This window comes from Rattus norvegicus, chromosome 12, assembly GCF_036323735.1.
Source record: "Rattus norvegicus strain BN/NHsdMcwi chromosome 12, GRCr8, whole genome shotgun sequence".
In the NCBI taxonomy this organism is placed as follows: domain Eukaryota; kingdom Metazoa; phylum Chordata; class Mammalia; order Rodentia; family Muridae; genus Rattus; species Rattus norvegicus.
The window spans coordinates 52,102,505-52,122,754 of record NC_086030.1 but is presented as its reverse complement, the minus strand read 5'-3'; the positions used below and the strand labels follow the sequence as shown (position 1 = coordinate 52,122,754).

Genomic DNA, 20,250 nt, shown 5'->3' with positions numbered 1-20,250 from the left:
GGATTAAGAGTGTATATGTCAATGCCCATCTGGAGAACGTTTTAAGAAGTGTGTGTGTGTGTGTGTGTGTGTGTGTGTGTGTGTGTGTGTGTTTGTGTTTTACTTGTTTTAAAAGTAGTCTTTTTTTCTCATATTAAAACATTTTTATGGGGTTGGGGATTTGGCTCAGTGGTAGAGCGCTTGCCTAGGAAGCGCAAGGTCCTGGGTTCGGTCCCCAGCCCCGAAAAAAAAGAAAACAAAACAAAACAAAACAAAACATTTTTATACAATCTATTCTGATCATGCTTTTCCCTTCCCCAACTTTTCCCAGATCTTCCTACCCCTCTACCCAACTCTATATATACCCTTTCCTTCTCTAAAAATAGGCAAATAAGAGAAACTTTAAAAAAAAAAAAAAAAAAAAAGGCCATTGAGTTCATTTTGTGTTGGCCAACTACTCCTGAGCATGGGTTCTGGCCTGAGGTGTGGTTAATACCCAGTGAGATTCCACTGAATAAAACTTTTTCTCTTTGTAAGTGGGTATCACTGGCAGATAGTTTCTTGCTTGAGTTGGGAGTCCCTGTGCACTTACCCTTCTCATTGTTTGGACCCTGTGTGTGCTGTCACAGTTTCTGTCAGTTCTTACGTGTTTCAATCCTGCTGTGTTTGGAAGACAACATCCATCCCCTCTGGTTCTCCACCCCTTTTTTGAATATGTATCTTCCTGAGCCCTGAAGGGAAGGATTTGATGAAGGATTGAGCACTCTGAAATTTCTCATTCTCTGCACACTGTCCATTTGTAAATCTCTTTGGTTCTCATTTTAAAAGCAGACATTTTGAAAGGAAACAACCTGACCAAAACAATCTGTGACACAATTTGAAGGACCATTAAAGTGAAAGTATAGAGCACATTGCAGAAGTAGTGATGATACTGATCGTGCCTTCTTTTTTCTTCTTTGTAGTGAACCCTAATCCTCTAAAGTGCTAAGCACAATGTTGCTGCACAGACAGCTGTAATTGTTTCTCTAATATTTCTAAACTATTAGAAAAGAAAATGTAATTTTTTTATGCATTCAAGAATTTGCTTGGAAATCTTGTGAGAATCTATTGTTGACTTTGAAAATCACCAAATATTCAGAGAATGCCAGTTACATTAAGAATAGGATTAACTTTTTATTACAACTAGATGGAAATATAAGAATTAGGGGTGGCTGGAAATGGTGGTACTTGCCTTTACTCAGGAGGCAGAAGCAGGCGGATCTCTGTGAATTTGAGGCCAGCCTGGTCTACAGAGAGAGTTCCAGGACAGCCAGGCTGTTACACAGAAAAACCCTGTCTCAAAAGCAGACAAGAAAAGAACTAGGAATACTCTTAATTACGAATAAACAAATATAGTTGAGGAATATAAAACCTATTTAAACTAAGAAACTGTGATTGAGTTTTATTCATTCAGCAGTCTGTCAGCTACATGTTACTGGTCCACTGCATGCTAAACGTACAGCCAGTTACCTTCATCTTTATCAGTAAGTTAGTCTTGAGAGGAAAAAAGAAGTGATTGGTCCTACATGGGTTTGAGGGGGCTTCAGTCCTGCCACTGGAAATTCCATCAAACTTGTTGCAGTCATCATGGTACAACTTGTGTGTGAGGAATGTCAACTTCTTCACTTTCTTCTAGATGGCTGCTGCCAGGGTAGAAGCTGGGCACAACCGCCGCCACTTTAAGGCAGCGACTTTGGAGCTGAGTGAGGTGAAGAAAGAATTGCAGGCCAAAGAACACCTGGTACAGACACTGCAGGCCGAGGTGGATGAGCTCCAGTGAGTGCCTGATGCTTGCACAAGTATACTCCAGGGCTGGCCATGGCGATCGCAGTCAATTCCATATACTGACTGCATCAGAGCAATTAGGGTTTTCTGTCATTTTTATTTCATTTTGGATCTCACAGCAAGAATCATCTGTCTTTTCCTAAGATACCAATCAGGGCAAGTCAAAAGAACAGAATTATCTGACTCCTTTCTTAGGAAGTCTGAGTTTAACCATAACCCAGCTCTTCCTTGACTTCTTCCTGGAATAGAAAGAACCCCCACTTGAACCCTTAGTCAAGGGATATCCTGGATGTTTTGAGATCCATTGTAGCATCACACTAACAGAGTATCAACTCCGACGTGAGGAAAGGGGCAGGATAGACCTAGGCTGCACACACACCTCTACAGAAGCCTCAGAGGCATTTGTTTATTTTGTTATGAAAGTGCCTGACAGCACCGTAATCTGAGCTTTGCGAAGTGTCCAGAGTGCAGAAGACTTTGCAGGGTTAGGGAGGGGTAGAGCACTGGAAGGACTTTATACTGTCTATGGCCAAGGGTAAAGGTCTCATCATGACATCCTTGGAGGACAAATTGAGAGAATTCTGTCATTTTTAACCTGTTTGTTTGTTTGTTTGTTTGTTTATTTGTTTGTTCGTTTAAATGCCAGGATTCAGGAGGGAAAGCATTCTCAAGAAATCGCTCAATTCCAGACTGAGCTGGCAGAAGCTAGGACCCAGCTCCAGCTCCTGCAGAAGAAGCTCGAAGAACAGAGGAGCCAGCAACCAACAGGGAGCCAAGAGGTAACAGCCAGGTCCCTGTTTTCCTACTGCTCAGACAGAAAGTGTATGCTTTTTTAAATATAATACTAAAAGATGAATAGACATTCCTTAGAACTGCTTTACAGAATAATACAGCATTTTAAAATTATCTTAGTCATGTGATTTTATTCTTTAGATGGAAGATCTCAAATGGGAATTGGATCAGAAAGAACGAGAGATTCAGTCCCTGAAGCAGCAGCTTGACTTGACAGAGCACCAGGGCAAGAAAGAACTCGAGGGTACACAACAGACACTGCAGGTCGGTCCTGTCCCTGTCCAGGGTCCTGTATCTGTGTTGAAATGGTGCAGTTCCAGCCAGGCTGAGTGTTACACATGTACCAGGAGTTCTCACTGAAGTAGATCACGTGTAGGCTCCCTGACCCCACCCCAGTAATCTGAAGACATTGTTTCCGTTTTAGAATGAGGCGCAGCATGGTTATCTGGTTCAGGTCACACACTGGATGGAGGAGAAACTGAGGGAAATTCAAGTACTACCCTTTGTTAAGCTATATGAAGTGTATGTACCTGGAACATGGTTTTTCTTTAGCTCCAGCGAGTAGTCCAGTGAGTAGTATCAATATGCAATTTGTGCTTATTATGATCAACTTCTCCATGAAGGCTCAAATGAGTAGTCTTTACTACTCAGGGAAAGGACCAGAAACATAACTTGTTAATATTCCTCACTTGTTTAAAAAAAAAGGGGGGGGGCAGAATTTATTAGATTGCTTTATACTGTGTTTTTAAGAATGATTTATCTTATTCTAATAACTGACTTTGGAATTTAAAGATTCTTTGGGGCTAGCTGGCGATGCAGATTTGCTGTTTGCAAAGGGCTCGATGTTGACTGTCAGGGGTGCTGAAGTGATGCTCAACAATTACGAGCACTTCCTGCTCTTGCAAAGGACCTGGGCTTGGTTCCCAGCACTCACTCAGTAGCTCACAGCTCCCTGTAATTGCAGCTCCAGGAAATTCAGCAACCACTTTTGGCTTCTGAAGGCTCTTGTGTGTTTGTGCTACCCATAAACACACATAAGCAACTCCAGCTCTAGAAATTCCAGTTCTCTCTTCTGGCCTCTACAGGCACCTGTGCTCATGTGCACATACCCATGCACAGACACAGATACATATAATTAAAAACACGATAAAAGGGTTGGGGATTTAGCTCAGTGGTAGAGCGCTTGCCTAGCAAGCGCAAGGCCCTGGGTTCGGTCCCCAGCTCCGAATAAAAGAATAGGAAAAAACAAAAAAACAAAAAAACACGATAAAGATTTTTTTTAAAGTCAATGGTTTGATATCAGTGAACTTGTCAGTGCCTAGGAAACTGCTTAGATGAAAAGAAAACTTATCCTAGGGAAAAATATGTTGCCCAAACTGACATACAAGTAACATCTTTTTTTTTTTTAAGGTATGTGCTCCACCTAGGAGTCACTTTTTTTTTTTTTTTTTTTTTTTTTTTGGTTCTTTTTTTCCGGAGCTGGGGACCGAACCCAGGGCCTTGCGCTTCCTAGGCAAGCGCTCTACCACTGAGCTAAATCCCCAATCCCTACAAGTTAACATCTTAAAGTGTGTTTTAAGATGTTTACTTTTTGAGACAGCCTCTTATGTAGCCCAGCTCTTATGACCTCAGTTTGATATGTAGCTAAAACTGGCCTTGAACTCTTTTTTTTTCCCATTAATTAACATCCTGATCAAAGCCCTCCCCTCCTCCCAGTTCTCTCACACAGTCCCTCCTCCCATCCTCCTTCCTCTTCTCTAAGACTGGGGGGTGGGGGGAGCCCCTCTGCATACCAATCCACCTGGCACATCAAGTCATTGCAGGACTAAGCATGTCCTCTCCCACTGAGGCCAGACAAGGCAGCCCAGTTAGGGGAATAGGATCCATAGGCAGGCAACAGATTCAGGGACATCCCCCACTCCAGTTGTTGGGGGACGGGTGTGAAGGCCAAGCTGCACATCTGCTACATATATATGTGAGGGGCCTGGGTCCAGTCCCTATCTGCTTTTTGGTTGGTGGTTCAGTCTTTGGGAGCCCCCAAGGGTCCATGTTAGTTGACTCTGTTGGTCTTCCTGTGGTGTTCTATCCCTCTGGGGCCCTCAATCTTCCCCATGTCTCTTTCATGAGACTCCCCAAGCTCCGATTAATGTTTGGCTGTGGGTCTCTGCATCTTTTTCAGTCAGCTGCTGGGTGGAGCCTCTGAGAGGACCGTTATGCTAGGCTCCTTGCTGTTAGTGTAAGAGAGTATCATTAATAGTGTCGGGAATTGGTTCTTGTCCAAGGGACGAATCTCAAGTTGTGCCAGTCAGTATTAGTACTGGCCTTGACCTCTGAATCCTGCCTCCTGAGCCTCACCAGTGCTGGGATTGTAGGCATGAGCGACTCACTATGATCTTTTAGCTTTACAAAAGTGTCTGATCATTTTCCTTAGACTATCAAGTCTGAGTTGGAAACGGTTCAGGAAGATCTGTCTGAGACCCAGAAGGATAAGTTTATGCTTCAAGCCAAAGTGTCTGAACTGAAGAACAACATGAAGACTCTGCTGCAGCAGAACCAACAGCTCAAGCTGGATCTCCGCCGCGGTGCAGCCAAGGTTGGATTTAGGCGGCGTCCCTCACAAGTTAATGGTCTACCTCACTTAGATTTTGGCTGGGGATGGGGGTGGGCAGGCAAGAGATTGGCAGGTCTAGATTGGTTTTCTAGTCATTCACAGATTAAAACACTTAACCAACATTGAACTATCTTGTGCACAAAGATCATAAAGAATTCTGCTTGGATAGTGGCCAAATAACTTTATTTTGTTACCTTGTTCAAGAGCATATTTGTTCTCTTCTTGAACACATATCGTCTTGCTGTGATACTATTTCCAACTAATGAACCCAGCCAGGATGTGCCGCCATTGTGAGTCATGGTGCCATCAGCTTGGCTCAGGTGGGAGCTTCATGTAGTATCAGCCCTGATGGAGGGTTTGAGATCGCTGGCAGATAATTTTTGCACAATCGAAGTAAATATTGCCTAATTTCTTAGTGAACCTCAAGTGTAGGCTTATATCTTAGGAAACTCCTGTAAGAGAGCTCTGATGCCATGTTCAGTTATTTCTCCTGAGGGACAGTGCACAAGTGGTTTGTGCTTAACTAAGTGCATTAGGACTACTGGACTGGCTAGTAAATCTTAACTACTAACTCTCCGACCATCTTCACAGACCTAGCAATTCAGCCCTCTTCTCAGAGTGGGGATGCAGGGAGGTTCAGTTGTCACAGTAGAGAATGAAGAAAGCTAATGGTGTACTTTTACAAACAGAAGAAAGAGCCAAAAGGTGAGTCCAGCTCATCCAGTCCAGCAACACCCATCAAGATACCAGACTGCCCTGTCCCAGCCTCACTGCTGGAGGAGCTGCTGAGGCCCCCACCCGCTGTGAGCAAGGAGCCCCTGAAGAATCTCAACAGCTGTTTGCAGCAGCTCAAGTATGATTTGTTTTCTATGGCCCATTTTGCTCAGTATTTAGACATGATATGTTTTTCCTGGGGGCATATCTTACGTTGTTTGTAGAGTGCCTATGTCTTTGAAGCCCTTGTGAAATAAAGGATTTTTACTGGCAGAGCTTCAGGGGTCCATGTTGTAAGGTGAAAACAGCTAGGTAAATCTTGGTGGTCCCTTGAAAGGTCAGGTGTTACTGAGCCTCTTAGCTGAGGACAGAGGAGACTAGCACCAGGGGCAACCTAGCACATGGGACCTTGATAGGCAGGAGACCTTGCTGGGGGAAATCATGGGTTACAGTAGCCCCAGGTACAGCTTCTAAACATTGGCATCAGGCCTTCAGGTCAGTGTCCCAACAGAAGCACCGCTCAGAAAACAGAAGCCTGTGTCTGATTGTTTGCTGGTTTCTGCCCAGAGTGGAAAAAAAGTGTCAAGAGTTTTTGCTTTCTTTGCAGGATATTTGATGACACTGGGAACCCCATGGTTGTATTATCTACTGGAAAAACCTGTTTCTAGTTGTGATGTATCTCAGCCCAGCACACACTTTAATCCAACAGCTTTCTGTTTATCGTAAACAGGATTAAATAAAGTCAACCATAAGTCTAGAGGAGAAGCAATCAACCAGTTGGCAGGGAGTGAACATAGGGGAAAAAAACAGAGAATAAGAGGAAGTCAGGAGGATAGATAGATCAAAGGATGTGGAAGAGTGGAACATTAAGTTTGAGGGGGTTTTGAGACTGGGTGAAGAAGGAGAGTTTCCTTTTCCTTTGGGTTGTGGCTGAGGAGGGAAGTCAGCTGGAAGTTTTCTCTGCCTTTCTGCGTTAGCAGGCTTTCACCCCAGCATCTGGCTCCTGAGTCTTCATTAGTAAAATTGATAGATGGAGATTTTGTTAATAACAGAAAACAGATTCCAGCTGATTTTGCTGGTCTGTGATACACTTATTGGTAGAGAAACACATATGACCGGTGGTGAGCCCATTGTATCCACTGTAGTTTGTTAGAGCCGTGGCTGGGGTTCTATCTGATCCTTGTATGATTTAGGATTTCTTCTGCCTTCTGTCTCCCCAGGCAGGAAATGGACAGTCTACAGCGCCAGATGGAGGAGCATACCATCACTGTGCATGAGTCCCTGTCCTCGTGGGCTCAGGTGGAAGCTGCCCCAGCAGAGCATGCCCATGCCCGGGGAGACACAAAAGTACACAATCAAAACAGTGTTCCTGGAGAAGGGCTGGGCCAATGACCACTGTTGTCCTTATCACCAAGTATTTGTGGCTGTTGAAGGAATACTCTTGTCAATATTATTTATTTGATTGAATGCTCTGGTGGCTTTCTTTTTTTTTCGTTTTTTAAGAAATTACTTAAATTTCCCTTCACTTTTTATCAAGGATTAAAATAACAAACATCTGGGAGGTGGTGGCACACACTTTTAATCCCAGCACCCAGGAGGCAGATGTAGGCATGATCTCTATGAGTTTGAGGCCAGCCTGGTCTACAGATCAATAGTTCCAGAACAGCCAGGGCTACAAAGAGAGACTCTTGTCTCAAAATAAATAAATAAAGGGATGAGGCAAGAATTAAAAACATAGTCATAGCTTTTCCCATGAAATGACCAATTCTTAAAAACATCAGAGTTTGGACTGCTGGTGAAATCTGAGTGTGTATATCTGAACAGTCACTTGCAGAAGGAGAGAACTTCATGTGTGGCTACAGACACACATAAGACCTTTACTTTCCTACATAAATGAGTTTTTATTTACACCTTTTGCTTTTTATTTCATTTGCCTTTCAAACTATTCTACCTAAATAGGATGTATATATATAAATACCAAAAGTCTTTTGAAAACATACACCTATGTTATTTAAGGATCTAATTGTTTTACTACTGATTTCCCTTTGAAAATTTGCTACTGGGAAACAGTATACATGTAGCTTTAGGGGTGTCAGTTTAAAAATGTATTTTAAGAAGTATAACTTATTTTCTATGCATCCTAAAACCAAATACTCTTGGCACAGAAAGAATTGTGTTAGTTTTAGTCTTTTCATTTCTGAGGGTCTTTTCTACCAACATGTCCATGAATTAATAACACTGACCTTTTAGGTCTGTGGCCTTACGTGGTTTTACTCACTTTGGCTTACCAACAGGCAGGGCCAGTCAGGCCTTGAGGTCAGTTAGCAGGGGACAAAAGGACCTCCAAGGTCTCCTCATACTGACCTGATATTTGGAGAACACTGGTGGAGGCAGCCTTGGGCTGTGGGTTATAGGCTGCAAACACTGTGTCCCAAAGATGGTGTTTATGAAACAGTGAATGTCTGTCTGTGGGCATCAGGAACCACCATGGACCTCTATTGAATACTTGTGGCACAACAAGCCAGAGTAATACCTGGAAGAAGGTAGGCAACTTTGGTTTTCTGAGACAGGGTTAAAAGACAAAAGCCTTGTTTAAAGTCAGCACCAAGTGTGTGATTTATTGCTGTCTGCTTCCCAAATCATAATAATATTTACATAGAACACCTGACTTGAGGTCTGTAATCTTTGTGAATGCTTGTGAAGAAAATTTAAAATAAAGTAGATTTTTGATCCATGACTGTAACCCCAGCACTTGGGAGATAGAATCAGGAGGCGAATCTGTTCAAGACTAGTTTTCAGCTACACAGCAAGTTTGAGGCAAGACTGGGTTACATGAACCATGACTTAGAAAGACAGACAAGCTGGAACAACAAGAGAAACGATCTGGAACAGTGTTAGAAGGAAAAGGGAGAAAGACCTGAAGGAAGCTGTAAGCGTGTTCAGCTAGTTGGTGTCTTTGAGTGGGTTTCTTGTCTATTTTATGGAAAATCAGTATGGCATTTTTAATCTGTGTTCTCTTAAAATATCCTATTAGAGCGGTAAATGATGTGGTTAAAGTAGAATTATCAGCAGTGATGTCTGGTGTTTGAAAAATATTCTTTAGCAAGTATTGGGACTTTAAAGTGTGTATATCACTTGTACAGGGTTAATCTTAAAAAAATCTTTAAAACGTTATTGTAAATATACCCTTTTATTCTCTAAGATAGAAATTAGAAAAAGATGGTAATTTACATTATTTATTTTGTATTTTTAATGTCAAAACCAAGAAATAGCTCTTGGTTTGGACTTACTCTGCAACAGAGCTAGTTTCTCCTATGTAAAGAGATCTTCAAGTGAGTTTTGTTGATTGTGTTGTCTGGGGAAGGATAAGCTAATTCTGAACTCATTCAGATGAAGGTTGTTTTCATGTCTTAACCCATTTCTTCGGTTGCTTTGCTGTCCCATATGCACGTCCCATATGTCCCTCAGAAATGTCACTTCTTCTAAACTTTGTAGTCTGCCTTGTGAATCCTTGGCTAGGTTCCTTTTGGTTCCATGAAAGGTCTGACATGTCTTGGCTTCTTTCTCTGTCCCTCTTTGCATGTCAATGTGTCTTTTCTCACAGTTGTGATTCAGAGGACTCTTAGATTGGAGCCGGGATTCTCTTAGGGCTCTTTAAGTCACATTGAAGTTGAGTTTTCAGGTTCCCTTTTTTTGTTTGTTTGTTTTGAGTTTTTCCCTTCTATTTTTCCCTCTTATTTCTATTGTACTTCGCCTCCTTGAGCTTATTCCTGAGTGAATATGGCTTGACTACTGTTGCCTCTGCAGCCAGACCTGGGGGTTTTAGTTTGCTCATGAAAAAGTGCAGGCAGGTATGGAGAATTGCTTTCTCAGGCGGGCTCACACCATTGTGTACCATTTCTGCATATATCATATATGCTGAATCTTGTCCTATACTGGACACCTTGGCTTGCATGCTTTATACTATTAGTTTTCTTATGTTTAAAAATTACCATGAAATTTCTATCTTTGTTTCTATGGTAGACGTCCAATTGATGCTGTGATTTTAGATTTTTATACCATGGTAGCAGGCAATGATTTTGAGAGATGTGAGGCTGACTTTACGTGGACGTGGGATACAGGGAGCTCAGAAGGTAGACTTAGTGCATATATCAAAAAGCTTGGTTAAATTCTTCTCCATTTCAAAATAAACTTTCCAGTATGTGGACACTGTAAAAGCCATAGGCTTATAGGTCACAATGATATATATTTTTCATATATTTTGAAACAAAAATTGGCAGGTGAAGATTCTGGATTTAAAAGGGACCATCATATTTGAAAAGTCCTGGAACCTCAGAGGACCCCTGTGATAAAAATAATACTGTGGCATGAGATATCTCGAGTCTTAATCTAACATGCTCAGTAGTTTGGAAATCTAGCCCAGTCTACTCTGTAGTGGTCATAGGTTCTGACAGGATCTTTGGGTCCATGTACGGTTTGGAGGGTCCAACATTTCAGTGCTTTTTGAGTTTCTCATTTCTATAAAAAGTTATCTTACAAGGGAGTCAGTCTTCATGTTGGGGCTTTCCCAGGGAAACTGTCATCACTGGTAACAAACTGTAACTTTAAAAAGGCATGTTGTTGCTGTTATTGTTTTGCCTTCTTTTTTTAATATAAGTGTGCTTGGGAACTCCTTACATTTTATGCAATAAACTATTTTTGGTAAAGGTTTTCATAATTCATTGGGGAGGGCTTCCTTCTTAGAGCTAGTGTTTTGTCATATTTGGGAGTAGCTTTTGTAGCTCATGTAGTTTTCACACTATTTTAAAAGGTAATTGTGTCCTATCAAGGTTTGAGGGTAGGATACGAAGATTCACTCCTTGTTGTGTGAGACCAGCAGAAGTAGCATGGTAACCATGTCTCTTCATTGGCCTGCATCCACCATCACCATGAAGAAGGAGCACACTTGCAAAATCATGTGCATGAGCAGAGGATGTTGGGAGCCTGTCTGCCCAGTGCTCTTGAGCTGACCAGTTTCTGCTGGGTTAATTTTCATACTCAAGCAATTTTTTCTTTTTCATTAATCCTTTATTTTTGATCAATGAATTATACAGGCCTATTTCAGCTAAAAGTTATTAATAAGCCACAGAGTTAAATCAAGTACTGTAAAGGAGAAGTTTATATAAATTCCTGAGGCACTCAGAAACCTGATTGCTCACGCAGTATTAGAAGCAAGTTATGAGGGAACTACAAAGTGGGTTATTTAACACCCCTGCCATCCATGGTGGGTGTCTTAGTTTGAGTTTCTGTTGCTATGATGAGACACCATGACCACAGCAATGTGCATGTGTGTGTGTGTCACCCACCCGTACTCATGTATAAATGGGAGCTAGGCAAAAGCCTATTTAGAAAAAAATAAGCTTGCTCTCTACTTAACACTAAACACAAAAGTAAACTCTAAACAAGATAAAATTGTGAACATTCTTTTTTCTTTTTCAGTTTTTCTTGTTTCCTTTGTATTTTGAGACAGGATCTTTCTGTTAGGCCTCCATCTGGCTGTCCTGGATCTTACTCTCTAGATCCTCCTGCCTCGTCCTCCCATGTGCTGGAATTAAAGGCATGCACCACCCCACTGCCTTGCAACCACCACTCTCATAAAGGAAAACATTTAATTGGAGCTGGCTTACCGTTCAGAGGTTTAGTCTTTATTGTCATGGTGGGAAGTGTGGCAGCACAAAGGCAGATGTGGTGCTAGAGAAGTAGCTAAGAGTTCTGCAGCTGGGTCAGCAGGCAGCAGAAAGGATAACACTGATACTTCAAAGCCCACCCCTGTGATGCTTCCTCTGACAAGGCCACACTCCCAATAATGCCACTCCCTGTGAGTCTGTAAGGGCCATTTTCATTCAAGCCTCCACAGTGGGTAACCATTGAATGGTCCCACAGCCTAAGTAAGAATTCTTAGAATCTGTCTTTCACTACCCTTTGCCAACCTTTGTATAACTACACTATTTCTATATCCATCCCCGTGGCTCTTACAATGACGAGATCCTGGCTCCCAAAATAAACTGGGTGGTGACCTGAGAGGTAAACAACAGTGTTCACTCTGGGGAAGCAGTGAGATTAGTGGGGTTCTTTACAGAGCATGGCTGAGAGAGGTAATTACATGAATGTGGGTGCAGTTGGAAATCCTCTACCCTGCAAGGAGGGCTTCCCGGTAATGGCACAGATAGAGCACCCCTTCCCTGTTCTTTCCCACTCTAGACTCTGGTTTCTCCAAATACAGCAGATGGTAGGAAGCAACTACATATTCAGGTAAAGTTCTCATAAGGGGATATAAAAAGTCAGAAAACCCAGTAGGGACAAACCTTTTACAAGGGGAACAGCTGAACTCCCAAAAGTAATGATTGCTTGACTCAGAGGACAGTCACTCACAACAACCTACATTCATAGGTCTTGTGTGTTCTTCCATAATTGAACTAGAGTTAGAGTTAAAGATGGCACCTACTAGGCTGCAGTTGTAGCAGCCCAGATAAGAAGTGCTGGCTCTTCCTCAAGTCAGCTCCAGATAGCACCATGGATATACATCTTCTGTGCCCCATCCTATGCCGCTTCAGGTAGGTATGTGCAGGTGATTTGTAGACTTTCTATATACATAATTAGGGTCAAATATTACCTTCACAGTAAAATACTCGTGTGTTCTGTATGAATATCCTAGAGTAGTGGAACTCTATGGAGGAGTAGCCTTGACCTATACACCCCACATTAAGTTTTCTGAACATTACATTAGCATTTCCTTATGCATTCCACTACCCTTGTCTACTTTGTAGATCTCACTGGATGGAGATCAGGAAGATCGAAGTGGGCTTTCTCAACAATTTTGTACCTTGTCATTCTGAAAGAAAGTCCAGAGCCCCTTGCCAGCCTATTGTTGGGCTAGCTACAACCCATAGCCCATTATTCCTGCTGTTTTCCCTACCTTAGTCGGATGAACTAGCATAGCATGTCTCTGCCTGAGAACCTCAGGCTCCTGGTTGCTGTTCTCTCTACTGAATTATCTGCTATGGGCTGAGACCAACTGCATATAACTTAATATATGGCTGGATCTCTGAAAATACAGCACATTTCTGTTAAGTCTTTGGTTTTTGAAACAGGCTGGCCTTGAACTCAAGATCAACCTCCTCAGCTACCTGGGTTTCAAATAAATGCTTTAGTCATCACACCCAGGTCTAACAATCTTAATGAACATGGTCTTTTAAAATACAATTTTGAGGCAAAGACAAAACATTAAAAGTTGTTCTCCACTGCTCTATGACATATTCCTGTACCTGTTTCTTGAAGGAATTAAGACTACCCATCTGTCTCTGTCTACAATTAAATTTACTTATTTGGATTTTGGGGACAGGGTTTGGAAACTTAGTCCTGGATGCCCCTTGGGCTCGATCTGTAGACCAGGGGTGCCTCAAACACAGAGATCCACTTGTATCTGTCTGGGATTAAAGATGTGCACCACTACACCTAGCTAAACTGAAATATATTGGCCTTCTAAATCCTGGGGCTAGAAGAATAAATGGAAATTCATCTTAGCATTTCTGGTTGGTTTTTTGTTTTATATCTAGTTCCGCGGGCTTCCCTGGGGAGTAAGTAACATCTTTAACTGAAGACATGAGCTTAAGGTGTGTATATCTGACTCTTGGCTGGTAGCCTGTAAATTGATTCTGCACACAACGCGTTGGGGCCTCAACTCCGGCCTTTTTGAGGCTATTCCTCAGGGCACCCTCTAAGGATAGTGAGAATTGGTCTTATCAAGGCCTCATTGGCAGGAAGGTAGGGTACACATTTGAACAGAACAGGCCTCCATTCCAGCGTCAACCCTGCACTCTGCCTTCTAAGACCCCAAATAAGCAGCCTGCACTTCTTGCTGAAGACCACTCAAAGTACATGTGAGATGCTTCTCCGCCATCACGGGCTTCCACAGTCTTCGGTCCCAAGGGAAATTATGGTGACATGCTTGTAATCGCAACATTCTGCGAGCTCAAGGAGGCAGATCTCCAGCATGAGGCCAGTTTGGGGGTATATAATAAGACTCAAGAAGGGGAGAAGGTTAAAGAAAAGTCTTTAAAAAACTATAATTATCGGCCTGACATCTTCAATCCCAGTGCTAGGCAGGCTTTCGTGTTATCCGTCAGAATGGCACAGGCTTTTTGCCGGACGTGTCCGTTGTATTCCAGAGAAACATCTCCATTAACAAGAGGCAGAGTTACAGAGTAGATTTCTGGACTTGGCCGCCGCGTTCACCCTCAGCCCCTACCAGTCAAGGACTCGGCCTCCTGCTCCGCTGGCCTCAGGATGCACACGTCTCGGTGGCCCAGGAGCTGGCTCTCGCTCTCCAGCGGGCGGACCAGCGGCGAAGAAACAACTCATGGCGGCGCGCCAGGCAGTGCGCCGCGTCCGACTCAGGACCCCGACGAAGCTGCCCGAGCCACTGCCGGGCTGCGCTCGTATGAATCAGGACCCCGGCTGCCTCCGAAGCCGCCTGAGGCTGGGGTCCTGGCGCGTTCTGGCCTTGGTCGTTGGGACACGGGAGGCTCCGCACTGCGCGCGCAGCGCGCCTGGTTTTCCCACGGCCGGGGAGGAGGCCTGAGGCAGGCGCGGCTCCGGCGGCCGGGCGAGCGGCCTACAGAGGGCCCCAGGCGGGCGCGGGCGGTGGCTGCGGCGGCCGCGCTCGAGGCGTCGGCGCCGGCGGTGGCGATGCTGTGGCAGCGGTTGGCTGTGGTGGAGTGGGCGGCCCTGGCCTGGGAGCTCCTGGGCGCCTCGGTGCTGCTCATCGCCGTGCGCTGGCTGGTCCGGCGCCTGGAGAAGCGGCCGCGGGACCCGAACCGCTGCGGGACACTCTCCTCTCTGCCTGGCGCGTCTGCAGCGGTGTCCGCTCAGCCCGGTAAGACAGCGTTAGCGGTGGGAGGAAAGCCTCACTCTCCACTCTCGCGGCCCCCGGTCCTCTGGCGGGTGTTTTGGGAACTCCTGACAAGGACCCACACCCCTGTTTTTAGCAATTTTCCTCTCAGCCCTCCACCTCTCTAGACTACAATCCCATGCTTACTTACGAGGTATGTGTTCTTCAGAAGCCACTTCACTAACACTCACTTTCTCTTAAATCTAGTTTTTAGTGTAAGATGAATAGTAATTCCCCCCAGATATTCTAGAAGGAAAATGGCATTTTAAACCGTTGACTAAACCTTAGAACTTTAGAGATAACCCAAACCTAACAAGATCTCACGGGTAACTGAGAGACTCCATTTGCTACTATGAACTTAAACAAGTTTCATTTCTTTAAATTATTTAGGGCTGGGGATAAAACTCATGGCCTGGCACATTTTGGAAAGTCTTCTACCACGGACGTACATACCAACCCTTTCTTAGTAGTCATTGGTTTCTTGGTGTTTTTTGTTTGTTTGGGTTTGTTTTGCTGAAGAAACGAGAACAGGAAAGTCAGAGTCGTGCTGTTTATTTTACATGGCTGTGGAGAGATAGCATGTTTGTGTAGTGAAAACGGGCCAACACCCTGTCTTTTGGTTTTTACATTCTCCTGTTCCCCTAGGAAAAGAACACATAGTCTTACTGCAACTTGATGTGCCTTGTCTGGTTAAGGGGGGGTGGGGGGTACGGGGGGCGGGGGGGGGACGGACACGGGACTGGGAGGAGAGGACGGGCAAACTGTGGTCAGGATGTCAAACAAATACTTGAGTTTGAAAAAATGGAGTGGCACCTAAAGAGGCTAGTCTCTGACTTGGGAATACATACACATACACCTGTACATGCAATTATAGGAAAGCACAAAACAGTAAGGGCATCGTTAATAAATATAGTGTGCGATAGTCCGTTTACTCAGTGAACACAGTACCAAAAACCAAGAGAAGGTCACAGTGAAAATCATCCAGACACTGAAGTAGAGTAGTGTACTGGCTAATAGTGTATAGAGCCAAACCCCAGTGAGACATCTCCTTTCACTAAAAGATTCTTTTTCAGTTCTTAGTTTTTAGTTTTGAAATCATTTTAGATGTATAAAGGATTATAAAAACAATATAGAACAGTTCAACTCATGCACTAAGATACTCTACCAGCAGTAGGGGAAGAAGAGTTCAACCTAAAGTGAGGTATCAGTGCATATACCTACTAGATTGACTAAGATTTAAAAGGCTGATGTTCGCAAAAGTCTGCAAATGCTGAGAAGATGGCTCTCCTGCATTGTTGGTGTGTCTGTTTATTAATGGTATAGTCCCTTTGGAGATTAGTCTAGCAGTGCCTCAAGGAAGTTAAATCTGCCCTGTACCCATAAGCTTTTGTCCTAGAGAAATGAAACTCTTACTTGTTTAATGTTCTTGCTATATACCTTAGGCTGACTTTGAAATTTTATTATCTCACCCAGGATGAATGGATGGATGGATGGATGGATGGGTGGTGGGTGGGTGGGTGGGTGGATGTGGTATGTTGCTATAATCTTGTAACATTGAGACTCAAAAAAAAAAAAAGAACCTACCTGGATTAGCAAGTCCAAGTCTGCTCACTGTGCTCACTGAATTGTTCTGTGAAGTCAGTTTCCTGTTTTTGATGATGTGCTATCGTTGTAAAAAGTGTCAGCTTTTAGGGAAAGCTGATTGGCCAACTGGAACTCTACTGAGTTCATAATTTCTTGAGTCTACAAATTATTTCAAAATAAAAAGGTAAAGGAATTCTGTAGATTTTCTATACTACATAATCACACCACAAGTATGGCAAGGAAATGAACAGTGACAGAACACTGTTGTCTCATCTGCAGACCTAATTTAACTTCTCATGTCTCTATCAATCTATCCATCTTTCTGAGACGACAAAGGTGCTAACTCTGAGTTCAATGAGTTCAATACAATGCAGTTGCCAAGCTATTGCCCTCACCTGTTTTGTTAGAGGCTTTTTGGAGAGCAGCTGTGGCCTCTTTATGTGTCCGAGGTGGCTGCCCTTGAGTGTCTGAGAGGGTTTTTGTTCTTGCTGTTTTGTTTTTAATTTTAATTAACTTTCCAGTGTGCTATTACTCATTCTGAGGACTAATAAGCCTGTGTTCCTCAACAGGTCAATAGCTGTAGCAGACATTTATGGGTATTATATCAATGTCAGACCCAGTGGTACAGAATTTATGTTCATTATTTTATCTGAGTCTCATTATAACTCAAGAATGGACCTTCATTATTTCTATTTTGTAGGTGAGGAAATTAGGACTTGGGGTCTCAATAATTATCCTAAGGTTGAAGTTAGTGATGTGTGAAGTCCTGTTTATGTGTTAAGTTGCAGGGAAAAACCTTCTTTGAACAACTAAGGTTAAAAACACAGCTTTCGAGTAGGAATACAGATCGTGTCTGAGGTGAGGAAGCGAGCACTTCAGCATGTGCTGAACCACTGAGCTGCAGTCCTGTGGTTCACGTTGCTGTTTGCTTTCTTGATCTTAGGTGAAGTGATGACAATGGACGCTATGTTGGCTCGACTGAAACTCTTGAATCCAGATGACCTCAGACAAGAAGTTATGAAAGCTGGACTGAAATGTGGGCCCATTACATCAACTACAAGATTTATTTTTGAGAAGAAATTAGCGCAGGCCTTACTAGAACAAGGTGGACTGCTGACTTCCTCTCTTCCAAAGCACAGTGAGGTGACTGGCACGGCATTTATCCATGGCACTTCAAGGACTCCTGCATTTGTGGACAGGAAACAAACTCAGCAGGCCTGTTTATCTGAAGACAGAGATTTTGGTTATAGTGTGGGCTTGAACCCTCCAGAAGAGGAAGCTGTAACATCCAGTGTGCACCCCATACCCTTTAGTGCCTCCACCAGGAATGACAACCACAAGGCTGGAGTGACAACTGCTAAGGAGCCCCTTCTGTACTATGGAGTGTGTCCAGTGTATGAGGATGGCCTTGTGAGACACGGTAACATGCTGTGTAGTTTCTCCTTACACCGAGAAACTATAATCTTACCAACCAAGATTAATTTTATTATTCATATTTGTTACACTCTATTCTCTGGTTCTTTTTTTTTTTTTTTAATTTTAAACTCTAAGGAATACTTTTTTACTTACTAAGAAAATGGATTCCATCAGATAGATGTGATTTGCAAACGATTGGCTCGCTTCTGTTCGTTAGTAATTGCTGATTAATCATCTTCCTTCTACCTCTTAAATTCATTACAAACTGAGCAGCTTTTAGGTTAATAATGCAATATGTAGGGGGTTGGGGATTTAGCTCAGTGGTAGAGCACTTGCCTAGGAAGCGCAAGTCCCTGGGTTCGGTCCCCAGCTCCGAAAAAAAGAACCAAAAAAAAAAAAAAATGCAATATGTACCAATAATAATTGTAAATGTACCAATTGTGCAACTGCAATTTTGTAGAAGGAATTGTACATTTTAGGCTAGAAATCTACTGTAGTTGGTAGAGCATTTGCCAAGCATGCATGGAGCCCTATATTCAATCCCCAGAGCCATACAAACCTGATGTATCCACTTGGGTGGATGCCAGCATGTAGAAATTGTCTCTTCAAAGAAAGAAAGAAAGAAAGACAGACAGACAGACTTGCAATTTTATTTTAGTCAGGATTAAACTGTGTGCTTAGGCCTGGATCTTGCTATATGGCCTAGGGTGGGCTTCAAATCTCAACCCTCTGACTTTTCCTTATGACTGTTGAGATAATAGGAATAAGCCACTGTATCTGATCCAACAATTTTAAATTTAAGTTCGAATTTTTTATTTCTATCTTTAATCCACTTAAAATTCATTTTTAGTAAGTTATTACTTTTTTATCATACTTCTCATGAATGCGTCACATTTTGTAAGTTATTGTACCTCTGAAATTAACATATAGGTATATATTATGGTATCCTTGCTTGCTTATATACATACACACACACTGTCAAGTGTATTCATGTGAATTTTTGGATGGCCAAGGACCTCTTTAAGATAAAAAATGGTGAGTGGGTGGAGTAATGGTTCAGCGATTAAGAGCACTTGATAATCTTCCTGCATAGCCCAGCTCACATGTTAGAAGATTCATAACCTACCTATAACTCCAGCTCCAGGGGCTCTGATTCTCTTTAGGCCACCAAGGGTACTCACACATTATATACATATAGTTATAAAAAACACACTGATATACTTTTTTTATTCTAAAAAAGTATTTTTATAAAAGCTTGAAAATCTGAACTGTGACCATGAGAGAGTGAAACCAAGAGACTTGTTAATAAATGTAAACTGACTGCTGAACTCTGGGTACAATTAATACATGGTTCAACCTATTCATCTCTAAATTTTCCGTTGGTACTTTGAAACCCAGAAAGGATCCATGTTTACGAAGATAAAAAGGAAGCCTTACAAGCTGTCAAATTGATCAAAGGGTCCCGGTTTAAAGCTTTTCCAACAAGAGAAGATGCTGAGAAATTTGCTAGAGGGATATGTGATTACTTACCTTCTCCCAGCAAAAATATGTCCTTACTGTCTCCTGTAAAGGCAATGCCCCTCTGCAGCAATGATGGGCCAAAAGGTAAGGCACTCTGTACCTCCTACCTTGTCATTGCTGTTAGTTACTGTCTTGTTTTCTTTCTTGATGTACGGCAGGCATCACGATTTCTTCATCTAGGAGATAAATCTGGTGTAGGAAGAGGCATTAAGCTGAGGTGTCCTACAGTGGAACAACCAAAGAGAAAGGGGCCGGGGGCTGCCCTGGAAGGTCTGAAGTTATGCATAAGGCTGGATGGACCTGGTACTGGTAGACCCTGAAGCTGATGAGCCAAGACTGGGCACGTGGACCACAGAAGCAGCAAAGGGAACAGTTCCATGTCTTGGGGCTCTAGCTATAGTTTGAGTTGTGGGTATTTTGATGCTGACAATCTATAATCCCACCTGGACATACACCTCCTTCTAAGATGTTCAAGAATCAGTCTCCCTATAGAAGCTAGAAATCTGACTCCGCCCTCTGTGTGACTCAAAACCAGAGGCCTGTTGGAGAAGCTTGACTTTGATTCACAGCCTTTGTAGGAAAAGTCCCTTCCGTTGTTTGAGGTGGACCTCTGGCATGTCTTTTGCTTTCTACTCTTCCCTCACTCAGGTTTCTCTCCTTTCAGCTTGGGAAAGTGCCCCTGCAGGAAATTATTTTACGAAGCTCTCAGGTTTTTATTAAACCTTTTAGAAACTGTATGTGGAACTCTTTTTCTCTAAGGGAGTATTATGGTTGAGTATTGGGTTTTTTGAGACGAGGTTTTAATCATGTTAATCCACACTACCTTGAACATGCAATCCTCCTATCTGAACCCTCTGAATACTGGGATTATATGTTATAA

The 20,250-nt window shown here is 42.9% G+C and overlaps 2 protein-coding genes across 12 annotated transcripts in view; both read left to right on the top strand.

The window, feature by feature from the left end:
* Positions 1-10,626, top strand: part of Golga3 (golgin A3) — a 48,183-nt gene extending 37,557 nt beyond the window's left edge. For 5 of the 8 annotated variants that reach the window (XM_006249563.5, XM_039089528.2, XM_063271406.1 and 2 more), the window contains 6 exons: positions 1,655-1,794; positions 2,450-2,582; positions 2,737-2,859; positions 5,027-5,188; positions 5,896-6,059; positions 7,141-10,626. In XM_006249563.5, coding sequence (XP_006249625.1) covers positions 1,655-1,794; positions 2,450-2,582; positions 2,737-2,859; positions 5,027-5,188; positions 5,896-6,059; positions 7,141-7,312 — 894 coding nt within the window. In that variant the 3' untranslated portion in view covers positions 7,313-10,626. Of the gene's footprint in view, positions 1-1,654; positions 1,795-2,449; positions 2,583-2,736; positions 2,860-5,026; positions 5,189-5,895; positions 6,060-6,527 lie in introns of all 8 variants that reach the window. The other 3 variants (XM_063271404.1, NM_001107847.1, XM_063271405.1) reach the window with 3 other exon arrangements.
* Positions 10,627-11,979: 1,353 nt separating this feature from the next.
* Ankle2 (ankyrin repeat and LEM domain containing 2) overlaps positions 11,980-20,250 on the top strand; it is a 32,913-nt gene continuing 24,642 nt past the window's right edge. For 3 of the 4 annotated variants that reach the window (XR_005491651.2, XM_008769343.4, XM_063271551.1), the window contains exons 1-3: positions 11,980-14,834; positions 17,377-17,853; positions 19,248-19,454. Coding sequence is in view for 3 of the 4 variants with exons in the window: in XM_008769343.4 (XP_008767565.3) it covers positions 14,246-14,834; positions 17,377-17,853; positions 19,248-19,454 (1,273 nt within the window). In the remaining variant the exon portion in view is untranslated. 4 annotated transcript variants of the gene reach the window in all.